The sequence below is a fragment of the Lepidochelys kempii genome, chromosome 4, assembly GCF_965140285.1.
Source record: "Lepidochelys kempii isolate rLepKem1 chromosome 4, rLepKem1.hap1, whole genome shotgun sequence".
In the NCBI taxonomy this organism is placed as follows: Eukaryota; Metazoa; Chordata; order Testudines; family Cheloniidae; genus Lepidochelys; species Lepidochelys kempii.
Window position 1 is genome coordinate 95,993,479 of NC_136383.1, and position 21,950 is coordinate 96,015,428.

At 42.8% G+C, this 21,950-nt stretch overlaps 1 protein-coding gene across 7 annotated transcripts in view; it reads right to left on the bottom strand.

Annotated features, from left to right (window-relative positions):
* Positions 1–21,950, bottom strand: part of LIMCH1 (LIM and calponin homology domains 1) — a 339,019-nt gene that overhangs the window by 310,992 nt on the left and 6,077 nt on the right. For 2 of the 7 annotated variants that reach the window (XM_073342171.2, XM_073342170.2), the window contains exon 1: positions 3,745–4,307. The exons of 1 other annotated variant lie outside the window; for it this stretch is intronic. In XM_073342171.2, coding sequence (XP_073198272.1) covers positions 3,745–3,846 — 102 coding nt within the window. In that variant the 5' untranslated portion in view covers positions 3,847–4,307. Of the gene's footprint in view, positions 1–3,372; positions 3,463–3,744; positions 4,308–21,950 lie in introns of those variants that run through there. 4 more of the 7 variants (XM_073342182.2, XM_073342181.2, XM_073342180.2 and 1 more) reach the window with 3 other exon arrangements.

A 21,950-nucleotide genomic window follows, 5' to 3' on the forward strand; every position in this document is an offset into this window, starting at 1 on the left:
CAAGCAAAACTAAAATACAGGGTTACTATTACACAAAAGATGAGTATTGTTTATATTTATATGAAAATAAATACATGGCGCAAGGTGGAATTATGGTTTCCTAAAACATTAAGCAGATTTATGATCTAATCAGAAAAAAAATCAATAGCATTTCAATATACCATCTTCAGTACTACAAGTCACATCAACTCTACCTCCCTTGAAAAACTTTCATACACCAAGTTAAACTGTGGAACTCATAGCCAGAAGAGGTCACTAAGACTAAAAACTACCAAGATTCAAACATGCTTTAAACAAAGAAGGATGGTCCAGTAGTTAGGGCACTAGCCGGAGACCAGGAAACCTGGGTTCAAGTCCCTACTCGTCCAAGGCCATATAAGATGTGGTAAAGTCACTTACCGTCTCAGTCCCTCATCTGACAAATAGTACTTCCTTACTTCACAAGGGTGTTGTGTGGAGAAATACATTAACAATTGTTAGGTGCACAGGTACTAGTGATGAGGCCCATAAAAGCAGTTGAGCTAAATAGTTGCACCTAACAGCTAGAAGGCTGCATGTTAAGAAGGGGTTACTTGCATCCCTCCACAAGCACCCCATGACCTTCTTCCCCATATCATGGCCTTTGTATGGCCCCTCATTATTATTTTTCGTTTCTTTCTGTCCAGGCTATGATTAATCCAGGATGTCACAATTTTAAATTGTAGTGGGAGGATGGGCAGAGCCGAGGGAGGGTAGAGGTTGGAGGGGGGGGAGGGGCAGAGGAGGAGTGGATGATGCTGGAAGGTGCTAAAGGCTCCTATCTACTGGTTCTTTGATCTGTAGATAATTAGAGATCTGAATGACACTGCTGGATCTGCTAACTAGATGCCAGGGGCTCGTGTGTCCTCCATTGCCCCCTTCTGGTTTTCTTATTTTCATCATAAAAATATAGTATTCTTCTCATTGATGCCTAGAACCTTCCCTGAAATTTTAGAATTGATTGGATGTGGCATTCAAATGTTATTGTGTTACAAAAAAACAGGCACCATCAAGTTGAGCGTAGGGCCTTGCTTTGCACCAAACAGTCCAGTTAGAACAGTCAAAGCTGACAACAGTTTTGGAAGAGATAATAGACTTCCTGCTTCCAGGTTTAAACCAAACTGTTGCGGATGAAGAAGAGACCGGATGTGGAGGCAGATTAACCCATATCTGCCAAATATGTGGTTTCTTGGACCTTCCACTGAATCACTAGGAAGACAGTTTGCCACTGTCAGAGACAGGATAACGGACTCAAGGGACCACTGGTGTAATCAAATATGGTAATTTCTATGTTCCTGAAATATTTCCTGTTGAAAGGAACAGTGGCTATTGCAGCAGTTTCATGTTCACATTAAGTCATAATAATGCACTTCACATTTGTCATCAGCAATGAGACTGCACAGCGCACAATGCCAAATTCTCCACACCAAATGGTTAAGAAGAGAGAAAGAGCATACAGACAATGCTGTATAGAAGGTGCTACATAGATGCAAATATAGAAACCTAGATAGATACATCCCCATGCCATTGGGATGGAAACAAAAAGACTTTCAGGAAGGAAGAATTTGCCTTCCTTGTTCAGAACACTGGTTGGTCCATCTAGTCCAGAACAGATGCAGAGAGGAAGACAGAAGAATCCCTATCCCGGTGAACTGTGGAATAAACTGTTCCTGGGAAAGTTTCTTCCAAACCTCAAGCAGTTTTTGGTTTACTCTCTAAAGCAGCAGAATTTAACCTCCATATATCATCATATAATGGAACTATAGATGTCTCACTACACATATGTCTAATCCTTTTGAATCCCACCCAACTCTTAGTTTCAATCATAACCCAGTGGAACTCAGTCACAAAGTAACTATGCACTGTATCAAAAAAAAAAAAAGTACTATTTTCTCTCAGCTTCACAATGAAATTCAAAGGCAATACTTTTATGTTTTCTGGTCCTGCATAGTAAGAAGGGGTAAATAGAAACACTTTACTTACCTTCTCCATGCTAGTCAATATTTTAATATACCTGTCATGTTCCCTTTAATTTATTTGACTCTTCTTTAAAGATACTAGTCCCTATCTTTTCATCTTCTCTTAAATAGAGGAGCCTTTCCATGTTCTCATCATTTTCATTTCCTGTTTCTGGACCTCTTCTATTTTGGGGGGGGGGGGGAGGGGGGAGGAGGAGCACAGACACACACAATTGCCACCAATTCCCCATCAGTGCAGTTTTACTCATCTCTGGCTCAATGTTACCCTTTTATTTAATATCAGAACAAGAACTATTATTCTTCATATATCATTGAACTAACTATACTGTCAGAAGTATCCCTCAGAAATTAATCTAAATTTGTTCTGAGACTGTTAAAAGCTAGAAGTATTATTTTTCCTAAACACTTTGTTAAAATAGAAACTGCAGAGATCTACTCAGGGTTTCAATTTAAGTTTAGGAACCTGCAGCTCAAGGAAACAGTGGTATAAACCATGATACCACAACAGTTTGCTTGAGTGCTCTGTATTGGTGAGTAAATAAACACCTATGTAAAGGGCTCTATCTTTCCAGGCTGGATGCACTATCAAATTTCATGACAGTCTGGATATACAATATCTTTACGTATTATAAACATGAGAGAACAGTGACTAAATAAAGTGTTTTCACCCCTCAGTAGAGCAAGAGGAACTCATAGTTAAAGAGGGAATCACAGTTATCAAGGAAGGACGCTGTAGTGGTGTTATGGAAAGTTCTTGCGTTCTTACAGACCGAGTTAACAACAGGCACGGTCAGTCAGTCACACAACAATCTGTAGGTCAGTCAATCCAGCATGACCACCACCTCACTATGAAAGTGTTACTCCCATGGATCATCATAGCCACCGTCCTCATCTGCACCCACGTACCAATCAGGATAGCCTATACTCTGCAAGTCATTTCCCCTCTCGTTACGCTGAAGGTTTGCACCGGCAGCTCTTTTCCCACTAGCCCGATCTCTATACACAGTAGTGCATGAAGTGCTACTCAAGGAAACGTATGTCTCTCCACAGGGATGAACGAGTTATACAGAGAAACCTGATCCAAATCAGAAAGACTACAAATCCCCAGCCCGTTTCAGCGCTCAGCAGATAGCATAGACAGACAGATAACTGCGAAGCCCGCGTGGTTCAACACCTGAATGGCTTGCACAGCACAACCACCTTTCTAACGCACAAAACCAGGGGCGATCGTGGTGTCATCGTCTCAATCAAGCTCTTGTTTACGAGCGCTCGTCTCCTTTCGGTCCCGAGGAAACAAATGCGATTAAGAGATTAACCGGGGGGAGAGGGGCGGGGAGTTAAAAACACACACACGGAGAAAAAAAAAAAAACACACCACCATCCAAACAACCACACAATGCGCGCCCGTTAAGCTGCAACACTTCCCATCTCTTCCAGCGCCTGCTCCATTGCACCGAGCCTCCCTCTGAAGCCGTGCCCCGGGGCAGCGAAGAGGAACGGAGATTTGGGGCATGTGCCTTGTTAATCCCCCAATCCATCCGCAAATCGCACACGGCGGGGGCGGGGGCAGCATTATTCTGTGGGGGAAGAGGGGCCGCGGGGGGTGGGGTTAAAGTTAAAACCCCACAATCGCTGAGGGGAGGAAAACTGGCCGGTCCTTCCTCTTTTGTAGCGAGATGCTTCCCCCGGGGCAAAGGAGACATTCAGCGGGTGCCCCTTGACCGGGCGACGAGCGAGGGCTCCTTACCTCGATCCAGCGCCGCGCCTCGCCGAAGGCTGGCTCAGGGCGGGCAGCTTGCTGCTGCGGCAGCGGCGCGACCTCTTCCAGCTCTCGCCGAGGACTGGCCATTTGCAAAGCCTTGCCCGTGCCTCCGCCGCAGGAGGCTCGCACGGAAGAGCCGAGTGACCCCCCCTCCCCAGCCGCGGGCAGATCCTCCAGCGAGAGGCCGCGGCTCCCTGCCTCGGAGCACCTCGCAGCCCCAGCTGGCTGCTGCTCGCCGGCAGCAACCTCGCTGCTGGTGTCTCCGTCCTGCCGCCCCGCGGGGAGCCAGCCTCGTCCCCGCCCCGCCCCGCTGAGCGGCCGGCTAAAAATAAAAACAGACTGTCCCTGAGCAAGCCGCTTTGCTTCAGCCCATGCAAATGCCCAGGCCGCGGCCCCCGCCTCCTCTCGGCCGCCCCCAGCAGCAGCAGCGGCGGGAGCAACAAACAGCAGCAATCACATGCCTCATTCTGCGCTGGGGCTGGCGGGGGCGCTCTGCCCGCGGAGCGAGGATGCTTCTGCAGCGGCAGGGGAAGCGCCCGGGCGCACCTGGTACCCAGTCAGCCTCAGGCAGGGCTGGGGCCGCCCACAGAGCAACCTGCCTGGGCGGGGGAGCGGGCCCCATTTTATTGTCAAACGTTGTTAGGACCCCGCTCTCCGCAGCCAGGTCTGGTTCAGTAGGGGAGCAAGAGACCGCCCTCGTTGTGCTGGTCCATGCTCCAGGGCGGGTTGCTGCTCTCACGATGAAAATACAAGGAACACTTCAATCTCTCTGGTCACGCAATCACAGACATGAAGGTCCTTATCTTAAAACCAAAAAACTTCAAATCCAGACTCAAGCGAGAAACTGTTGAATTGGAATTCATTTGCAAATTGGATACTATTAATTTAGGCTTAAATAGAGACTGGGAGTGGCTAAGTCATTATGCAAGGTAGCCTATTTCCCCTTGTTTTTTTCTACCCTTCCCCCCCCCCCCACGTTCTGGTTAAACTTGGATTTATGCTGGAAATGGCCCACCTTGATTATCATACACATTGTAAGGAGAGTGGTCAGTTTGGATGAGCTATTGCCAGCAGGAGAGAGAGTTTGTGGGGGGGTGGGGGGTGAGAAAACCTGGATTTGTGCTGGAAATGGCCCACCTTGATTATCATGCACATTGTAGGGAGAGTGGTCACTTTGGATGAGCTATTACCAGCAGGAGAGTGAGTTTGTGTGTGTATGGGGGTGAGAAAACCTAGATTTGTGCTGGAAATGGCCCACCTTGATTATCATACACATTTTAAAGAGAGTGATCACTTTGGATGGGCTATTACCAGCAGGAGAGTGAGTTTGTGGGGGGGGGGGGGGGTGGAGGGTGAGAAAACCTGGATTTGTGCTGGAAATGGCCCAACTTGATGATCACTTTAGATAAGCTATTACCAGCAGGAGAGTGGGGTGGGAGGAGGTATTGTTTCATGGTCTCTGTGTATATAATGTCTTCTGCAGTTTCCACAGTATGCATCCAATGAAGTGAGCTGTAGCTCACGAAAGCTCATGCTCAAATAAATTGGTTAATCTCTAAGGTGCCACAAGTACTCCTTTTCTTTTTGCAAATACAGACTAACACGGCTGTTACTCTGAAACAAGGATAAAGGCTGGGGACATGGGGTGGGATTTAATTGCCCAGATCCAAACAAAAACTGTGGGTCTCATCCTAGTGCCGCCAAACTTTGTCCCTTCACCTTTCCTGAACTGGGGAAAGTATTCTCACTTGTCGCTTGAAATGCTCTGTCTTGGCTTCCCTTCTTTCTGTGGCCAATTTTTTTTCACAGTACCAGGGTTTAACTGAACTGCTTCCCTGAATTTTTGCATTATTATTATCAGTTGTCCTTGTTCTACAAACCAAATTTCTGAATATTCAGCCAGACTGAAAGTCGCTGGGGTGCAATGGGGGTGACTTATTTTAGCGCATATAAAAATTATTTACCAAATTTAGTGACTGTTCAGGCTTTTCAAGATTTATGTTGTTTGTTTAGGCAAGGAACCTAGACTGGTCAGTTTCATTTCTGTTTATAGTCAGTTTTCTATTGAGGGTCTCATGACCTAGCACAGTGCTGTTGTTTTTGTTCCAGCCCTGAAGAGCAATATTTTAAGGGACATTATCAATATTTTAAACATTCAAAGTAATGGCTGAAAGTACATGCTCCCATCCTTACAAGTAGTACTTAAGATTCCTATGCCTAATAAAGATTGAAGGGAGGAGGAATTTCTCTGCTTTCTCAATTTGTGTGTTTGACACCACCTTGTATGAAGTCATTTTCAGTCTTTATCATATGTATAATCAGTTTGGACCTAATCGTGCAAAGGGATCCATGTCAGCAATACCTTATGGCCATCTGGATTTGTTTACAGGATTGGGGCCTTCCTTGCTTTTCTCTGTGGATATTTCTCACAGCAACAGGAGAGAGAGAGAGAGAGAGAGAGAAATTAAACACTAGAATAGGATTGTAAAACTATAAAAATTTGAAAGGGAACTGACTGGTAGATGTAGTACCTAAAACTACTTTTAACTCATCTTTTTAAAATTAACTGGATTTCAAATTGATTGTTTCCCCTTTAAACAACAACATTGACAGTTCAATATTCACAATCACCCTCTTTCTCCCTTTCTCTTGTAAATCAAAGTCTAAGGACCTACTCTATGAAGACTTACGTGCATGCTTAACTTGCTATGGTGGTAGTCCCAACTTTAACAGGACTGCTCATATACTTATAGTTAAACATGTGCTTAAGACTGCTGAAGTGGGACCTAAATTATTTCATAGTGGCCTTTTTTTTTTTAAGGCCCAATCCTGCAAACATTTACAAATCTGTTAAGAAACAGCAATGTGTCTGTTAAGCATGTGCATAAGTATTTCAAGGATCAGAGCCTAAATTACAATTTTTAGTTACATTTACATGCAGTAACAAAATATATCTGGATATTGGAAACCTACATATACAAATGTTTATTATTATATCACATGAAAAGGGTTTTTTAATTATCAGTGGCAACATTTCAAAAAATGATGGTTGTCAGCAAAGGAAGTATTAGCTAAAGAACATAACTGAGCTGGGAGAAAGGTGTTGGGACTGTACTACCTCAGCTGTCTCATTTCAGGCCTGAATTTGCCTCATTCAAAGGCTTGGAGAAATTTCACTGGTATTGCTCTATTCATATCACATATGGTAACCCTTCTACTGCGAAAATCTTATGTACCCTGGAATAATTAACGCCAATTCTGTTTTAAAGTTCTATCTCTTAAAGGTTTTTGTGTCCTTTGTTGTGGGTCTTTGTTTAACATTTGAACTTTGCTAAACTGTCAGATCTAACTGGAAAACAGTCACTAGTACATGAAGTTATTAGGAATTTTCCCTAAGATTAAAACTGGAAAGTAGTATCCATTTTAATGGTAATCTAGTCTAAAAAGTTTTAAGGCAAAATGTGAGTGTATCTTAGGATACTCATATTAATACAAAATTATTTTCTGATTTATATTCCTGAAGCATTTAAGGAAGGATAATGTAAATCAGAAATAGAGTGGAATAAATTTCCCATTGTCTCAATAGAATAGCAAGTTTAAAATAGTTACAATAACTATATGACTAATTATTTTTCCAACAGTTTTTATATTGATTAATATCAAATATCATAGATGATTTTGCCAATGCATCATTTCTGCACATGCCATTAGACAAATAAAGTATATTATTGTACAGCCATTGTTCTACTCTATACAGAACCAGCTTGATGGAGAGGATAACAGCACCTACATTGTCTTAAAGTAAGGCTAGGACAAATTCAGCTCTCATTTATACCAGTGCAGATATTATACATTCACTAAGGCCCTGATTCTGCCCACACTTATGTTCTTGCTTATCTTTAAGCACATACATAAATCTTTGGAGGAGTAGGGCTTACATCAGTGAAAAGCATATGATTACAAATAAACACTGTGCAGCCCTTTTTAATGGGCCCAAACTTACTCCCATTCAAGTCAATGGAAATATTGCCATAGATTTCAGCCGCAGCAGGATTGGGCCTCTTATCTTTGCTAGTCAAGTGCGGAACAGTATCTCTGCTTCCCTGTTTCCATGGAAACACAGTCCTAGCTGCAGTCCAGGGTAGTTTTTTACTTCCATCTGCCAGTAGAGTTATACAGCTTTTGGTGAGCCTCTCGTACGCCATCTCTCGGGCCCTACCCCTCGTGTGGGATACAGCGTCAAGCCTGGCTCCGTAGAGTGGAATATCATCTAAAGGTTTTCAGATTTCTTTCCCCCCTTTTAACCATCTTGGCTATGGATTCAGGAAGTTAAATATGAAACCAGGCAACCTGGAGAAATCCAGCGGTGCTGTGATAAAGCCACTGTATGCTATTACTGAACCAGAAGCACTACTACATTGCCATTCCTGGTGTTAAAATGATGCAGTGAAAAGCAACCTCATTTGTTTTTTTTTAGCTGTTTGCAAAGCCCATGCAACTCTTATGTGATTTTTGCCTCTAAAACAAATGCTTTGGTTTTATTTGTTTTTAATAAAATCCATGTTAGCAGCTCAGTATTCATGAGCAGCTCTATCCTAACAGACTAGTGTATGCACATATTAGAGAAAGAAAAATTTATAGAAAATTTATAGGTTTAGGTTTTAAGCTTCATATTCTTTTTATTTGTGTAGGGGTCCATTCTTTCTAGCCTCACTTTAAAAGAAAATAATCGTGTTCATTACAGAGAAATGTATAGTGTGACAGGGTATAGGAGAAGGTCTGGGTAAAGGGAAAGAATCTGTTCCACCCCGTAACGATCACTTTAGAAGCCAGACATGGAGACCTTTATATATTTTAAAAGATGGGGTTTTGTTGGTGGGGGTGGCTTCTGCAGAAGGGAGTTCTGTTCTGTCTTTCAGAACAGTTTGATCTTGTGCCTAGTTTATTTTTCTCTTATCAGGTGAGGGGAACTGTCCCATTCATTGTTTACCCTACGTAAAAGTTAAATTGTGGTGTTGTGGGAGCAGGGATGTAATGAAATAGAACTGTATCGTGGTGGGTCTGATCTTACCCCACAATATCCATGTAACAGGCTAGCAGTGTTTGCATACAAAATCCCACCCTGCTGGCAGATGTTGATCCTGCTGGGAAATGTTAAGTGATTTTTGCTGACTCACAGAGTCACAGAGCCTGTTTTCCCAGTTAGATATAAGGAAGGTGAGTGTGACTGTCTAGAAAGAGAGGATCTAGGATGAGATCTGAGTAGTTCATAGGGAGGAACTCTAGGAACAGCAACCAGGACTGAGAAGAATGTTAGAGCTAAACTTTAACAATAAGTTTGAAAAATGCTGCAATAATAATACTTAACCTCAGAAAAGGATTTTGGACTCTACAAGAAGCAAGACTGTTTAAATTTAGGAGCTCTTTTGAAGCCACTATTCTACAAAATCAGTACATTCAGATTTTCTCTCATGAAGATCAATAATGCTAAGATCATGGTAGCATGTTGGGTTCTTCTGTCACTAAACAAATGTTGCAACTTGACATTTTATTTAATCAGAGCATCTGTTGTGGTCCATTTGTAGTGCAGGATTTGGCTGACTGCACCTGTTTGTTTATTTCTGCCATGCTGCCTTCTATCACAGTCATTCCCCTCTAGACTATTATAACTGGATAGCATATTGTCAGAGGTAGCATCAATGTTCTCTAGCATTCAGAAAATTACATGAATGGGGAGATATTTCATATGGTTCCACTATTTCCTTTTCCTTGTTTGCCGTTTTGGCATTTTAGAATGATTTTAAAGACTCATCCATCTAATTTATCTCTGCTTTCTCCATACTAACCATTAGACAATAGAACCCAGGTTATTTCACACTCTGAACCATTTGACAACTTTCTTCTGATTCTTCTCTGGTATCTCAGTATCCAAGTTCCACCACTTTTTTTCTTTCAGTTTCGCCTACCTGCCCTCACCTCTTCACTCAGCCCTCTCCTGATCTCCAGTCCCTCAATGCCCAGCACTTCTATGCCTCTCTTAGTTCCTTCTCCTTGCTCTCTCATCTGGTGACAATTGTTGAGTACCTCCACTCTTCTCTCTCTCACCTATCCTTGACTCTTTTGCCCGACTCTCCTGCCACAGTTTGTTTCTCTTCCCCTCAACTCTGGCTCACACCGAAAACCTGCTTCATCTGATCCTGCTGCCATGCCAATGACCACATCTGGAGACAGTCCCATCATCATGCCAACTGATTTCCTCTGCTACCAATTCGTTCTCTTCTTTTGTTCTGCCGTCTTCATTGCCATACAACTTTCCTGCCATCATTGAACCCCACTGCCATAAACCTTGTCACTTATTTGCAGCTCTTGACTCCCTTCTAAATTCATCCCTTCTCCAGCTCTTAATTTGTACTTATATAGGTCCTCTACAGCTATACATACATGCCCATTCCAACTCCACCTCCTTCCTTGTCATGGAAGAATCCTGATTGCTCCCTACCGTGCCCCTCAACTCCATCCCCTTCTAGCTACTAACCTCCCTCACTATTATTTCACCCTCTCTTCCTTAATCATTCACTTTCCTCTTGCTCTTTTCCCCTCACAGAGCATGAAAGCATGATATAGTCTCACCTAAAAAACAACCTGGACCCTACCTATGCTTCCAACATGTGTCCCGTCTCTCTCCTTTGCTTGAATGCACCATGTACAATTGTTGGCTTGGAGTCTGTCTGGTATTTCATGAGAACAGAGGTGGGTGGTGAGGCAATAATTTCCATGTGGGCAGACTAAGGAAAGGGGGCAAGAGAGCCAAGCATGTAAGGGAAAGGAACAGACGGGAAAGAAAAATTGCAAAAAGAAAATTAGAAAAGAAAAGGAAGAAAATTAAGAGGTTTAAGAGGGAAAGAACAAAAACAGTCTAAAGAGAAATAGGGAGCAGTTAACATAAAGAAAGGGAGAAATAAAGGAAATGCCCAGATGAAGGACAGGGGTGGAAGCAAAGAAAAGGGACCAAAAGAGAAGTGAAGAGCAATGCGTAAATATTAAGGTGAAGGAAAAGGTAAATGTGAACACAAGAGGAGGGCTTAGATTGTAAATACTCTGAGGTAGGGACTATTTGTACAGCACCTTGCACAATGGGGTCCATGACTCGGATTCCTAGGTGCTACTCTAATACAAATGATGAATAATGAAGTGAAAATAAAGCAGGGAGAAAAGGAAAGGATGAAGTAGGTAGGGCTCTAGTGGAAGTAATTGCTCTCTTACATTGTATCATCTTCCCAAAGTTGGTTAGTTCTACAACTGCTCTTTGTCTCACTCTTTTAACAGCTTGTTAAATTCGGGGGCAGAGATGGAAGGAAAGCAGGACTTCTCATGTTGTTCACTAGTATCAATTATCTTCTTCGACTTTTAAATAAAGGCACACTGGTAAGGATGCAATGCTCATAGATTAGTGTACGTGCCAGCATGGTGTCTAGCCTTGGTGGGAGTAATTTTTTAATGCAAAGACAATAGCTTTATCTCCCTGTGTTATGCTGGAAGGCCTCCAGAAGAACAAGTGACAAACCTCCTTTTCAGTTTTCTTCAAACTTTGAATGTTTTTTCCAATATTGTCCTGCTTTGAAGAGTCTCTTTTCTGCCATCTATTCTCATTTAGGGCTTTGGTTACAGTCTGAGGATTCTGGGCACAAGGCTTCCAAGTGCTGCCAGATTCAGAACAGGAATACAGATTTCCAATGTAGTTTAAATAATCATCTAGCCAGTTTTATAACCCCTTTTACCTTCTGCCCACCTAAATGTGGTGCCTTTCCAAGATGCCATCCAAACCACTTGCCATCTCAACAATCAACATCTTTGTTTATTCTTCCACCAATTTTCAATTCAAATTAAAGTCACAGCAGTCAAGAATCACCTAAAATGTTCCTCTATGAGAAGGAGTGTGAACTTTAGTTTATTACTTCTGAAACTGCATGGAATGAATGTGGCTAGGGGATTCTGCCAAATTGGTATCAGGTAGGATGAATCTGAAATTTCTACAAGGAAATTACACCTGGAGAAGGGTGATTTTGGATTCAGACCTGAGCCTCCATAAAATTTCTGTCTTTCATTGTGCATCCCCTGGCCCAGCAACAAGAAGGCTTACATGATGGTGGCACTCCGCTTCAAACCCATGTTCACGCACCCATGTACTTTCCATCTGATTTTAAAATTGCTTTAGAAGAAATAATAAATAAAGTGTTTACTCTTTGTGATGGGGAGGAGTGGGTTAATGCAGACTGAGAAGGGGAATAATTAACCCAACAGGCCACAGCTGAGAGGAATCAGATGACTAAGTAATACCCTGAGTGAGTGAGGAAGGCCAGCTGAGAAGGAACCAGATGATCTGGGATTATAAAAGCAGGAACCTGGCAGCAGAGGGGAACTACTATGAAAGTCTGTAATTATACCCTGGGAGAAAAGAGGTGCATTTGGGCTGGCAAACCTAGATAGGGCTTAGGGAAAGGCATTAAGGTCTAGAAGATAACAGATCTTAATTGCTGGCTAGAGGGTCCCTAAGATGGAACCTGGAGCAGAGGGCAGGCCTAGGTTCCCCTGCCAGCCACTGAGGGAGCAGTACTACAAGGCAGTGAATGGGAAGACTGCCTAGACTGCTGAAGGAAGACTTTGGTCTTGGAAATGCATAGAATGACCTGCCTGGAGGACTGAGTCATGAAGAGGCCCCAACAGCCACTGGAATGAGAAGGGCTGCAGTCCCAGAGAGAGAGTGGTAGAGAGACAGCATGCAACTGCAGGAAGAGGCATTGGCCCTGTGAGCTATTTTCCCAAACTGGCCAGAAGGAGGTGCCATACCTAGTGGTGAGTGGACCACCCCATCACACTCCTGTTAATTTCCTGGATAGCTGCTCCATACTGCTAGTATTTTTTTTGTCCACTTTTATCCAAACACCACCCCCTTCCTTCAACCTTTAATTTTAGTAAAGCTAGGAAGAGCTGGTTAATGGCATAGTCTCTATACTTTTCTTAATAGCTTTCATTGTAGAGCAGATTAAAAGAGTGGGAAGAACTGTGTGAAGAGTCAGTACTTGGAGTTGGGCCAATGAGCTGCTGGTGTGATGTTGACTCACTCAAAACTTGCTGGAATGTGGGCTTGCTCAAGATAAGGAAACAGGACAGAACAAAAGAGATAATGGCATGAAGTTGAAAGTGAAAGATGAAAGACCAGAGATGATACAGTGAAACAAAAGGAGTGAACAAGAGAAAGTAAAGAAAACAGAAGAAAAATAGGAAATATCAAACACTAAGGCTAGATATTTTAATCCAATTCACTTACTAGTACAATTCTGTCACTTCCCTGGCACAAGAACACACACAAAGATTACACTTGTATCTGGCACGTTCCTGAAGGATGATACCCAACCAGTTACCAACAACTGAATATACTTCTAGCTTGGGAGTTGGGGGGGATTTAGTGTAATGTGACACTTAGGGTGAATTTACATCTTGCAGATTTGCCCTCTTGCGCTGAGATTCTGTCAGCGCTGACAAGCTAAGCAATGTTGGGCTGACTCTGTATTTAGATGGAAGACAACCAAGGAATACCCGGGTACTGCAGAAAGTGGTATTTGTGATCAGGAGATGCAATTTCCCCCTCTGGGTCAGATCCCCAGCATGGTGTTAGGAAGTACCATATTAGTGTTTTGAACTCCCATCTAGACCACTCATCATTAAAGACTCGTTGGCACATTTCACAAGAGTTAGGGCATTAACCTCCGTGTTCAGACCAAATTCCCACCAAGGTCATTATATTCTACTTACCTTAAATTTCTATTCAACAGGATACTGTATTTTTTCACAACCTGGCCTAAACTAGTGTTTTAAAGTGTAAAATATTGTGTTCAACCCAAAAAGTGGTTGCATGTCTTTGATATGTGATATGATCCCTAAAAGTCCCTTACACCCAGTATCTACTGGGCATGATGTGGTGCTTCATTCTGCCACTCTTAGACTCTGATTCTTTAGGACCACTAATGGTGTGAGCTGCTCGTGATGACTCAGAAAGTAGAGTACTGCCCAATGTGAGTAAAGCTAAACAAATGTTGTGCAGTATCTTTGAGATCTTTAAATGAAAGGTGCTACAGAAGTGTGTGGTACTAAATGCTTCTAAAGAACTGCTTTTAATTTCTGTGTGTCTGTCTTTGTCCTCTTGGAGCCTGAGCCTGGTCCCACTAAAATCTATGGTACCTTTGCCAATGACAAGACCTAGACACCCCAATCCTGCAAGGATCTGAGAGCGCTCCTGCCACTGAAGTCAGTATATAGATGAAGACCCTCAGCACCTCTGAGAATTTGGACCCTATACGGTTTGTAATTTTTATTTTTGTTTTTTTTGTTTTTGTCTTTGTCTTTGAGTTCTCCTACTAACAGGATGGTCCAGGTTAATTCTCTATCTCATTCCTGACCTAAAATTCGTCAGCCAGCTAATATATTCCAGTTAATAGACATGAGTATGTGTTTGACTTATTAATGTCTGTCATATTCAGATTTGGAATCTGCCTCACTGGTAGCTTCTCCTTTTCAATCTCACTGAAAGTCGACAAACTCTCCAAGGGAAGAATATTAAACGCCTTTGACTCTCTGCATATAACTGGAAATGATTTATTCAATGAGAACTGCCCACCCAGACCAAACTAATAGCACTGACAGTGCCAAAAAAATCACTGCTGTCTGACAGTAAGCAGCTAGCAAAGCTTGCTGAGGCTGCCCTTAAATGAAGGAAAATCTCTAAGCTATTTTTATGGGTTTCTTATTATTGTTTACAGTTACTAATTTTAATTATGTCTGTGTCTGGCCAGCAAGAGTGCCTGGAATGGTTCCCAGTTTCAGAGGCTCCAGAGCTCATTTTCAGGGCCTCAGATAGAGGATCTGGTCGACAAAATTGAAATTGGCCAAGAGGAAGAGTTGGAAATGGTTTTGTTTAAATGACCATCAGCACTAGTTGGTTCTTGTTCCCAGGCCCCTCATGGCTGCTGTTGGGACAGCCTGAAATCTGAGGAGAACATTAAATCTGTGACTTGGTGTGTGGCCTGGAGACCTGGTTTGGGGAAACAGCTGGCCAGTCTAGTCCATCTTGTATACTCCATCTGATGTAGAATTGTCATGTTGGTTGCAGCAGGCATTAGATGCTTCAGGGATCCAAGCCAGCACTTGGGATTTTTTTGAACATCTTGTTGTAAAACATTGCTCTTGGGAAGGATCTTGCTTCATGACTTTTTTTTTAAATATTGTATTTACTGAATATGCACTTCCCAGGCACTCCACATGCTGATGAGCCTTGTCCAGACACTTGGACAGATTTTTTTTTCCCCTAGGAATCTAAGGGAGTTAGCTGCCCAATTCTCATTTAAATTAACTGGGATTTGGGTACCCAACTCCCCTTGGTGCTTTTGAAAATGCCAGCCTTGAAGGGCTGATGGGACTATATTTGCTTAGTGTATGAATAGGTCACCATGCAATCAAGATGATGAAATGGCTCGGTGTTTTGGAGAACTGATCTTGGAAGGTCTGCAAGATGGCAACCTCTCCACTGTGGTGTGTGAGTCTAAGTTGACACTGGAACAGTACAACTGAGCCAGTCAGTGTCTGGCAAACTTTGCGAAGCTCAGCAGCAGCACCTCAGCAAACTTCTGGCTCCAGTAATCTTTAGGAAGTTCAGAGCGACATGTCACTTTGACCTGTCTAATGTGGCACTGAATAACTACTTAAATGCACTTTTTCAGTGTCAGGTTTGTTTCTAGGCACTGCCTCAGAGCTTTCACAGAAGCCTCATCTAAAATCTCTCAGACAAGCTACTTTTTAGGTAGGATGTGGCAAAAAAAAAAATTATAAGGGGGAGAGAAGAAAATCAGTCCCTGGAGCTTTTGGGGAGGTCTGCCAGTATCTCTCAAGGCATGGGAAACTGGGATCTGTATGGCCCCTGCAGGGCTACCACTAGCTAGCTACTGACAAAGCCGTCTGCCAGACCCTCATCACAGTAGAGGAGGAAATTCAAAAGGACCAACAGTGTGAAGCACTTTTCAGCGCTAGGACTGACTACAGTTTGAACAGTGAGGCTGCACTAGTACGTGAGAAACTGGAGCCTTCTGCTAAACTAGGAGCCAGTGCTTTCTCTACACTTCTGGGATGGCCACAGTCCATTCAGCACAGGGGGCTAGAATACTCAAGGGCCAAACTTCTGGGGAGACCTCAGGGATGGACTGATCTTTTGTGGGCCCCCATAGGGCAGGGGTGTGTATGTGTGTTGATTTCCCAAGCAAGGCAGGGGCTGGGGGCAAGCACAGTGGGGTGAGGGAACAGGATTCTCTTCTCCCTCCCCATCCCCCCCCCGGGGGGGGCAGTGTGGAGCCAGTACCTACCTCTCTGCTAGAGCTGGGTCATTGTGAGCCAGTTCGTTCTCTCTCTCCAGCTGAGCCACAGCTTCTCCAGGCAGCAGCAGCTGCTCGTCCTGCTCTCCTGGCAAGGAGGCTGATTGCAATAGACTCTGCCAGATCTGCTTTTTCACCAGATTTTTCAGTTGAAAACTGCACACCTGGCAATAGGGGCAATGGAACTCAGGGCAGGGAGAAGTGATGCTGCTGCCATGGCTGACTCTGCCCGGCAACTAATGATGCTGCCTCCATGGCTGATTCTGCCTGGTGACTAGTGATGGTATCTTGGTTCCTCTCCCGCAGTCAATGGGAGCTGTGAAGGGTGGCACCTGCAGCAGATAGAGCTGGCTGCATGGGTCTCTCCTCTGCGGGCCACAGTGGGGAGGTTCTCGGGCCGTAGACGGCCTGCAGGTCAGGACTTTGAGACCCCTGCTCTGTTACTAACAAAAATATCCTGCACAAGTATGGAAAGGGAGATATCCTGGATTATGTATACTAACTCCAAAAACAAAAATATAATTTCAAAAGCAATTGAGGTTGTTTGGTGACCACACTACAGTTACCTAGCACATCCATTTAAAAAAAATATTTACATTAAAAACAAGTAAATGAACAGTTAAACAATCATAAATCTCACACTACCCACATAAACACGTTATTCTTATCAACCATACAGCTACGCATGTTTCATCACAGCACAACTTTAATTCTGGCCCACGGGTGTTTTGTTAACATTTTTGTTTATCTTGATTTGATATCTAAATTTTCTTTTAAGGAATGCTGTTACTTTGGAAACATGAACTTATTAAGCAATAGACAAATAGAATTTTTTGGAAATATTTTTAATTGCGACACTATTACTTGAGAATAGTGCTTTGATGTTTTACACTTTTCCTATTCCACTACTCAATTTATGTTAAAATTTTGTATGCATGTAGACTTCCTTTAGAGGCTGATCAATACATGTACACAATACATTTTTTCCCAAAAAAATGCTTTGTTTATATTTTGATCTTACTGATGAAAGAATAGAATATACTTTGGAACAGAGTTAAAGGTCTTGTGTTGACATATGCATTACATTATTCTTTGCAAGTATAAAGAATTTGTTTATTATGTGGGCAGTGTAAGATTTATGATGTGCTCAACTATTGTCTTGCTTTCAAGTACTTGATTGTTGTAAATGTCTGATATCTAGCTATCTTACGTACTTACTTGGCCTCAATTACCAGAGTATTTGAGCCTCTCACATTCTTCAGAGTGTTTATCCTCCCAACTCTCCTGTGAGGTAAGGAAGTGCTGTTATCCCCATTTTACAGATGGGAATCTGAGAGACAGAGACTAAGACCTGATCCTCAAAGGTACTTGAGTGTTAGCTCTGCTCAGCTCAGCATTGCAGTACCTAACCCCTAGCTGGCCTGCTGGGTACTGGAACCCTCAATCCCAGGCTAGGAATACAGGCTCCCCATACAATGCCTGGGGAGAGTTAGGCACCTAAGAAAGGATCCTCAGAAGCCAAGCAGGGAGCCACATAAACCAGCCAGGAGTGAAAGGGTGGGGGAGAGAAGGCTTAGCTGCCTAAGCAGCTGACCTGGTGTATCTGGCTGATGGGCCAGAGATAGGTGCCTTCCTCTGCTCAGAATCTTCAGCTGTGAACCCTCTTCTGGTTCTGGAGTTAAGCACCTAAGCCAGGTTAGTTGCTTTGGTAGCCCATGTCCTAGCAGCTGACTAACATCTGTCTCAGACTACTGTTGACACCTCTCTCTCATGTCATCCTTCATTTCTCTGTGCCGTCAGGCCATAGATGACCCGTGCCTGCTGACAGTGGAGGGCACAATCCTGGAACAGCTTGAGCCACGTCCAGCCCTCTGGCAGTTCCCCCTCTCCTGGAAAGCAGCACCCCCTCCATGCAGCTCCCAGCTGTTTCTCTGCTTCTGCCTCTCCCTGCCCCATGCAGCTTGTGGCTCAGCTGCTCCACACGGGGGCTGCACCATGTGACCAAGCAATCTGGGGGGGGCATGTGACCCTACGTGCCTCCCAATCTTTTGTATGCATGCTGTTCTGCTCTCCCACACTCACCTATTTGCGGCCTGCATCCAGCCCTCCTACTGCAGCATCTGGTTTTAGGCATTTTCTGAGCATGCCTATGGGATTGGCCCTGTTGGCACATAGGCATTCCCTTGTCTAGTTTGAGAATCCTAGTTTTGGGGCCTCCAGGGCTTCGGCTTCAGACAGGGCAGCGAGCTGCTTGCTAGCTGTGTGGTAGCATCAAGGCTTAAGCAGCTTTGCAAATGCTGACTCAAGGAAACTTAGGCACCAGCTCAGGGGTGGTTTTGAACACCTCAGCAGCACCTAAATACTTGTTAGGATCTGGGCCTAAGTGATTGTCCCAAGGTGACACAGGAAGACTATTGGGGAGCAGGGAACTGAACCTGGTTTTCCCATGTTCTGGGCTAGCTCACTAACCCCAAGACCATCCTTCCCTTCTACTACTTAAACAAGTACAGTGTGGTCACTGAACAACCTTCTCTGCTAAATTATTTATTGGCAACAGTTTTGTTGTTGTTGGGGAATGTCCCCTTCTCTTCCTCCCCCCCCCTTCCGCCCCCATTTGTACAGGTAAACAAAGACCCAAGATCCGATTCCACACCATTTTAAACAATTGGAGTTTTGCTACTGACTGCAACTGGTGTAAGCACTGTACAGCTGACTTAATCATGCATGTGTAATCAAACTGGGGACCTTGGGAGCTTGGTGCATGAGCTAAAAGCCAACTGGCTGTTAAGCAGACTCATTTAATTCTTTCAGTGGTCTTGGTGCTACTAAAGGGGACAGAACACCACACCCGGACGGTGTGTGGGTTACACATGCGCACAGCCTACCTTCAATCTGAAATTGGTAAATAGTTATAGCAAATTATGCATCGGGACTAGAACCTGCATCCTTGGGTCCCATAGCTAATGCCTAAGCCAATAGACAACAATGCTTTTTAGCTAACTCACTGCCTCTCTGGGTTATGGTTATTGTACATGAGAAGTCTCAATTCTTTGCACTTTCATAGTATGTTTTCAGCTGTAGATTTTGAAATATTTTACAAAGATAGGTAAACAAGCATTGACCTCCATTGTGCAACTAAACCAACAGTGATTGGAAGCAATTTGCAAGCATAGAGGTTTGTGAATAATATCTAGCTTAATCATCTCAACAAGCTTCCTACTTAACCTTTAGCAAGTTGCCTAAATTCTCTGGGTGAAATTCTGGCACTCTTGAAGCCTATAAGAATTTTGCCATTGATTTCAAGGCCATGATTTCATCTTTTGTTTCTCAGTTGCCCAATTAGCAAAAAGAATTGCTAGTGTATGCATAGTCCCTCTCAACCAAGAGGTCATTGTGTAAGGAATTCTGTCAGAGTAACTTTACCTACTTCTGGAACTTTCTTTTCAGTTTTCAAACAGTCTCTGTTGCCATGTTTCTTTTTCCAGCAGCTTCCTTGACAGAGGATCAGGTCTAGTTTTCAAATAACGGCAATTTCTTAAACTATTTTACCGTTACTATTCCAGTCCATGAAAACTGCTCTTGCAAAGGCCAATATCAAAATCTGCCTGTTTCAAATCGTAATGCATACTAGGATTTTTTTTTGCACACGAGGAATACAAATTAAAACTGTATAGACATTCAAAAAGAAACAATTTAAAACTCTTCACCTCAAGAAGTACTTCCTCAATTTAATCAACATTTTTAGAAAGTGCTCTGGTTGTCAATGAGACTTAACTCTAAAATGTTGAAAGTATGTAGACTTTTTTGCGGGGTGGGAAGGATTTTGGAATGACAAAGGGAATCAAAATTTACATTACAATATGACTGTGGTTACAACCTTAGCTATAGAGAGGCTCTTATAACATTAATAATTAAAACACATACCTAAAGAGACAAGACAGAAACTCAAGTCCTTCAGGCCTCTGTTCTTTCTAAATGTCAGCCAGCCATTAGACAGCAGACTCCCACATAAATGTATCTGACACTTCCCACAGTCCCGCTGTTGTCATATATTGCAAGATTGGGCCCATGGTTTAAAGGGAGCAGGATTTGGGACCCAAAAACTTATCTACAACAAAATTGTTAATAGCCTTGCATAATCTAACCTTCAAATATAAATGGCACATGAATTTTCAAGGTTATTTAGCTACATGGAAAATTTGAAGGGTAGTGACATGCCATCTCAAGGAAGACAAATGTTACATAAAGTCAAAATTTCAAGTTGGGGTAACTTTTTTGTAATGACCAGTAGCTCAAACAATTATATATATATATTTTTTTTTCTTCAGAGTAAATGTGATAATTTTCAGGCCAAATCCATTTCCAGGCCAAAATTATGTGGGCAATAATAGAAGCTGGATGCAACCTGAGGGCCAGATTCTGACACCTTCATGCTGAGGGGCATCTTAATTTGAGTAGCACCCTGGAGGTCAATGGGACCATTCATGGAGAAAGATGCTACTCAACGTGAATAAGGGTGTGTCAGAATCTGGTCTTTAACTTGGGAGAGACTACTGCCTCTCCATAATAAATGCTCTTACGTTCATCTAGTTGATGCAAGAGTTCAAGATGAGTTCAGGGGTGTTTGGATCTGGGCACAGGACACTGGCTCTGGATCAAAATTTTACTGCCTGGGTTCAGCTCCAATAAATCTTAAAGTGAAAAATTCTTGGTTTTAACTATAGCTTGCAATGATCTAATCCTATTGTATGTGTCTGGAGTGCTCTCCCTTCAAGCTAAGACTTTGAATCTGGGCTGAATCTTGTAGACTGAAATAGACTGTGTAGGATGGAAGTTGGTTACTGTGAAGCTTCCTGTACCCTTAGATTCACCGAGGAGGAGGGCTCTTGAAGTACACTATTCTGGAACAAGATTGCTACACTATTATGCGTACAAGCTAATATAACATGACCTCATGCTGTGTGACCTAATAGCAAAGAATCATGCGACCAAAGATGGACCTCTGCTATATCTATCCATCTGTTGTGTCCAATCCTGCAGGCTTCCACAGACTAGTAACCTACATGAAAAGTCTACATCTGAGACACATGTCAGCCATGAAACACATTACTAACTACAGTCTAAAAACTGCATGCACAGATTTCTGTACAACAGACTTGTATACAAAAAGAGCATAATAGTCCCTGGACATTTTTCAAATTAGCTGTAATTTAAAATGAACTATGAAATGCATGGCCAGTCCATCCATACTGTGAGCACTAGTGGTGTAGTTGAATGCACTAAGTGTGCATTAGCAGTAGCTCGGGAAGTCATTTTCAATGTGTTCAAATAATTTCTACTGTCCCTTCCTTTTTCAGTTCAGAAAATATAGGCCTATTCTAACTATATAAGGAAGGTTTTATGTTTGTGTTCAAAAGCACTTTGCTGCTAAATAGCTTGTGGCTGAATTTTGACTGTTAGCAAAACAAATATGCAGTTAGATAATCACATGATTTTATCTACTTAGTTATCTTAGGTAGATTTGACAGGTTTTAATGGTCACCACAGTATATACTTTCTCTTTATTGGCTATTGTGAATTTTAATTGTCATAATTTATATGCACATAGAGCACACAGAAGCAGTTCTTAACCTCCAGATAAGAATGAATCAATAAATAAACAGACAGGCAGTGGGTTTGAAAACCCTTTCTAGTGCTTGCATCTGTGTTTCATTGATGAAACAGAAGTCATTCTGAAAGTGTCGGAGACAGCTTGCTTTGAAAACGAGTGGT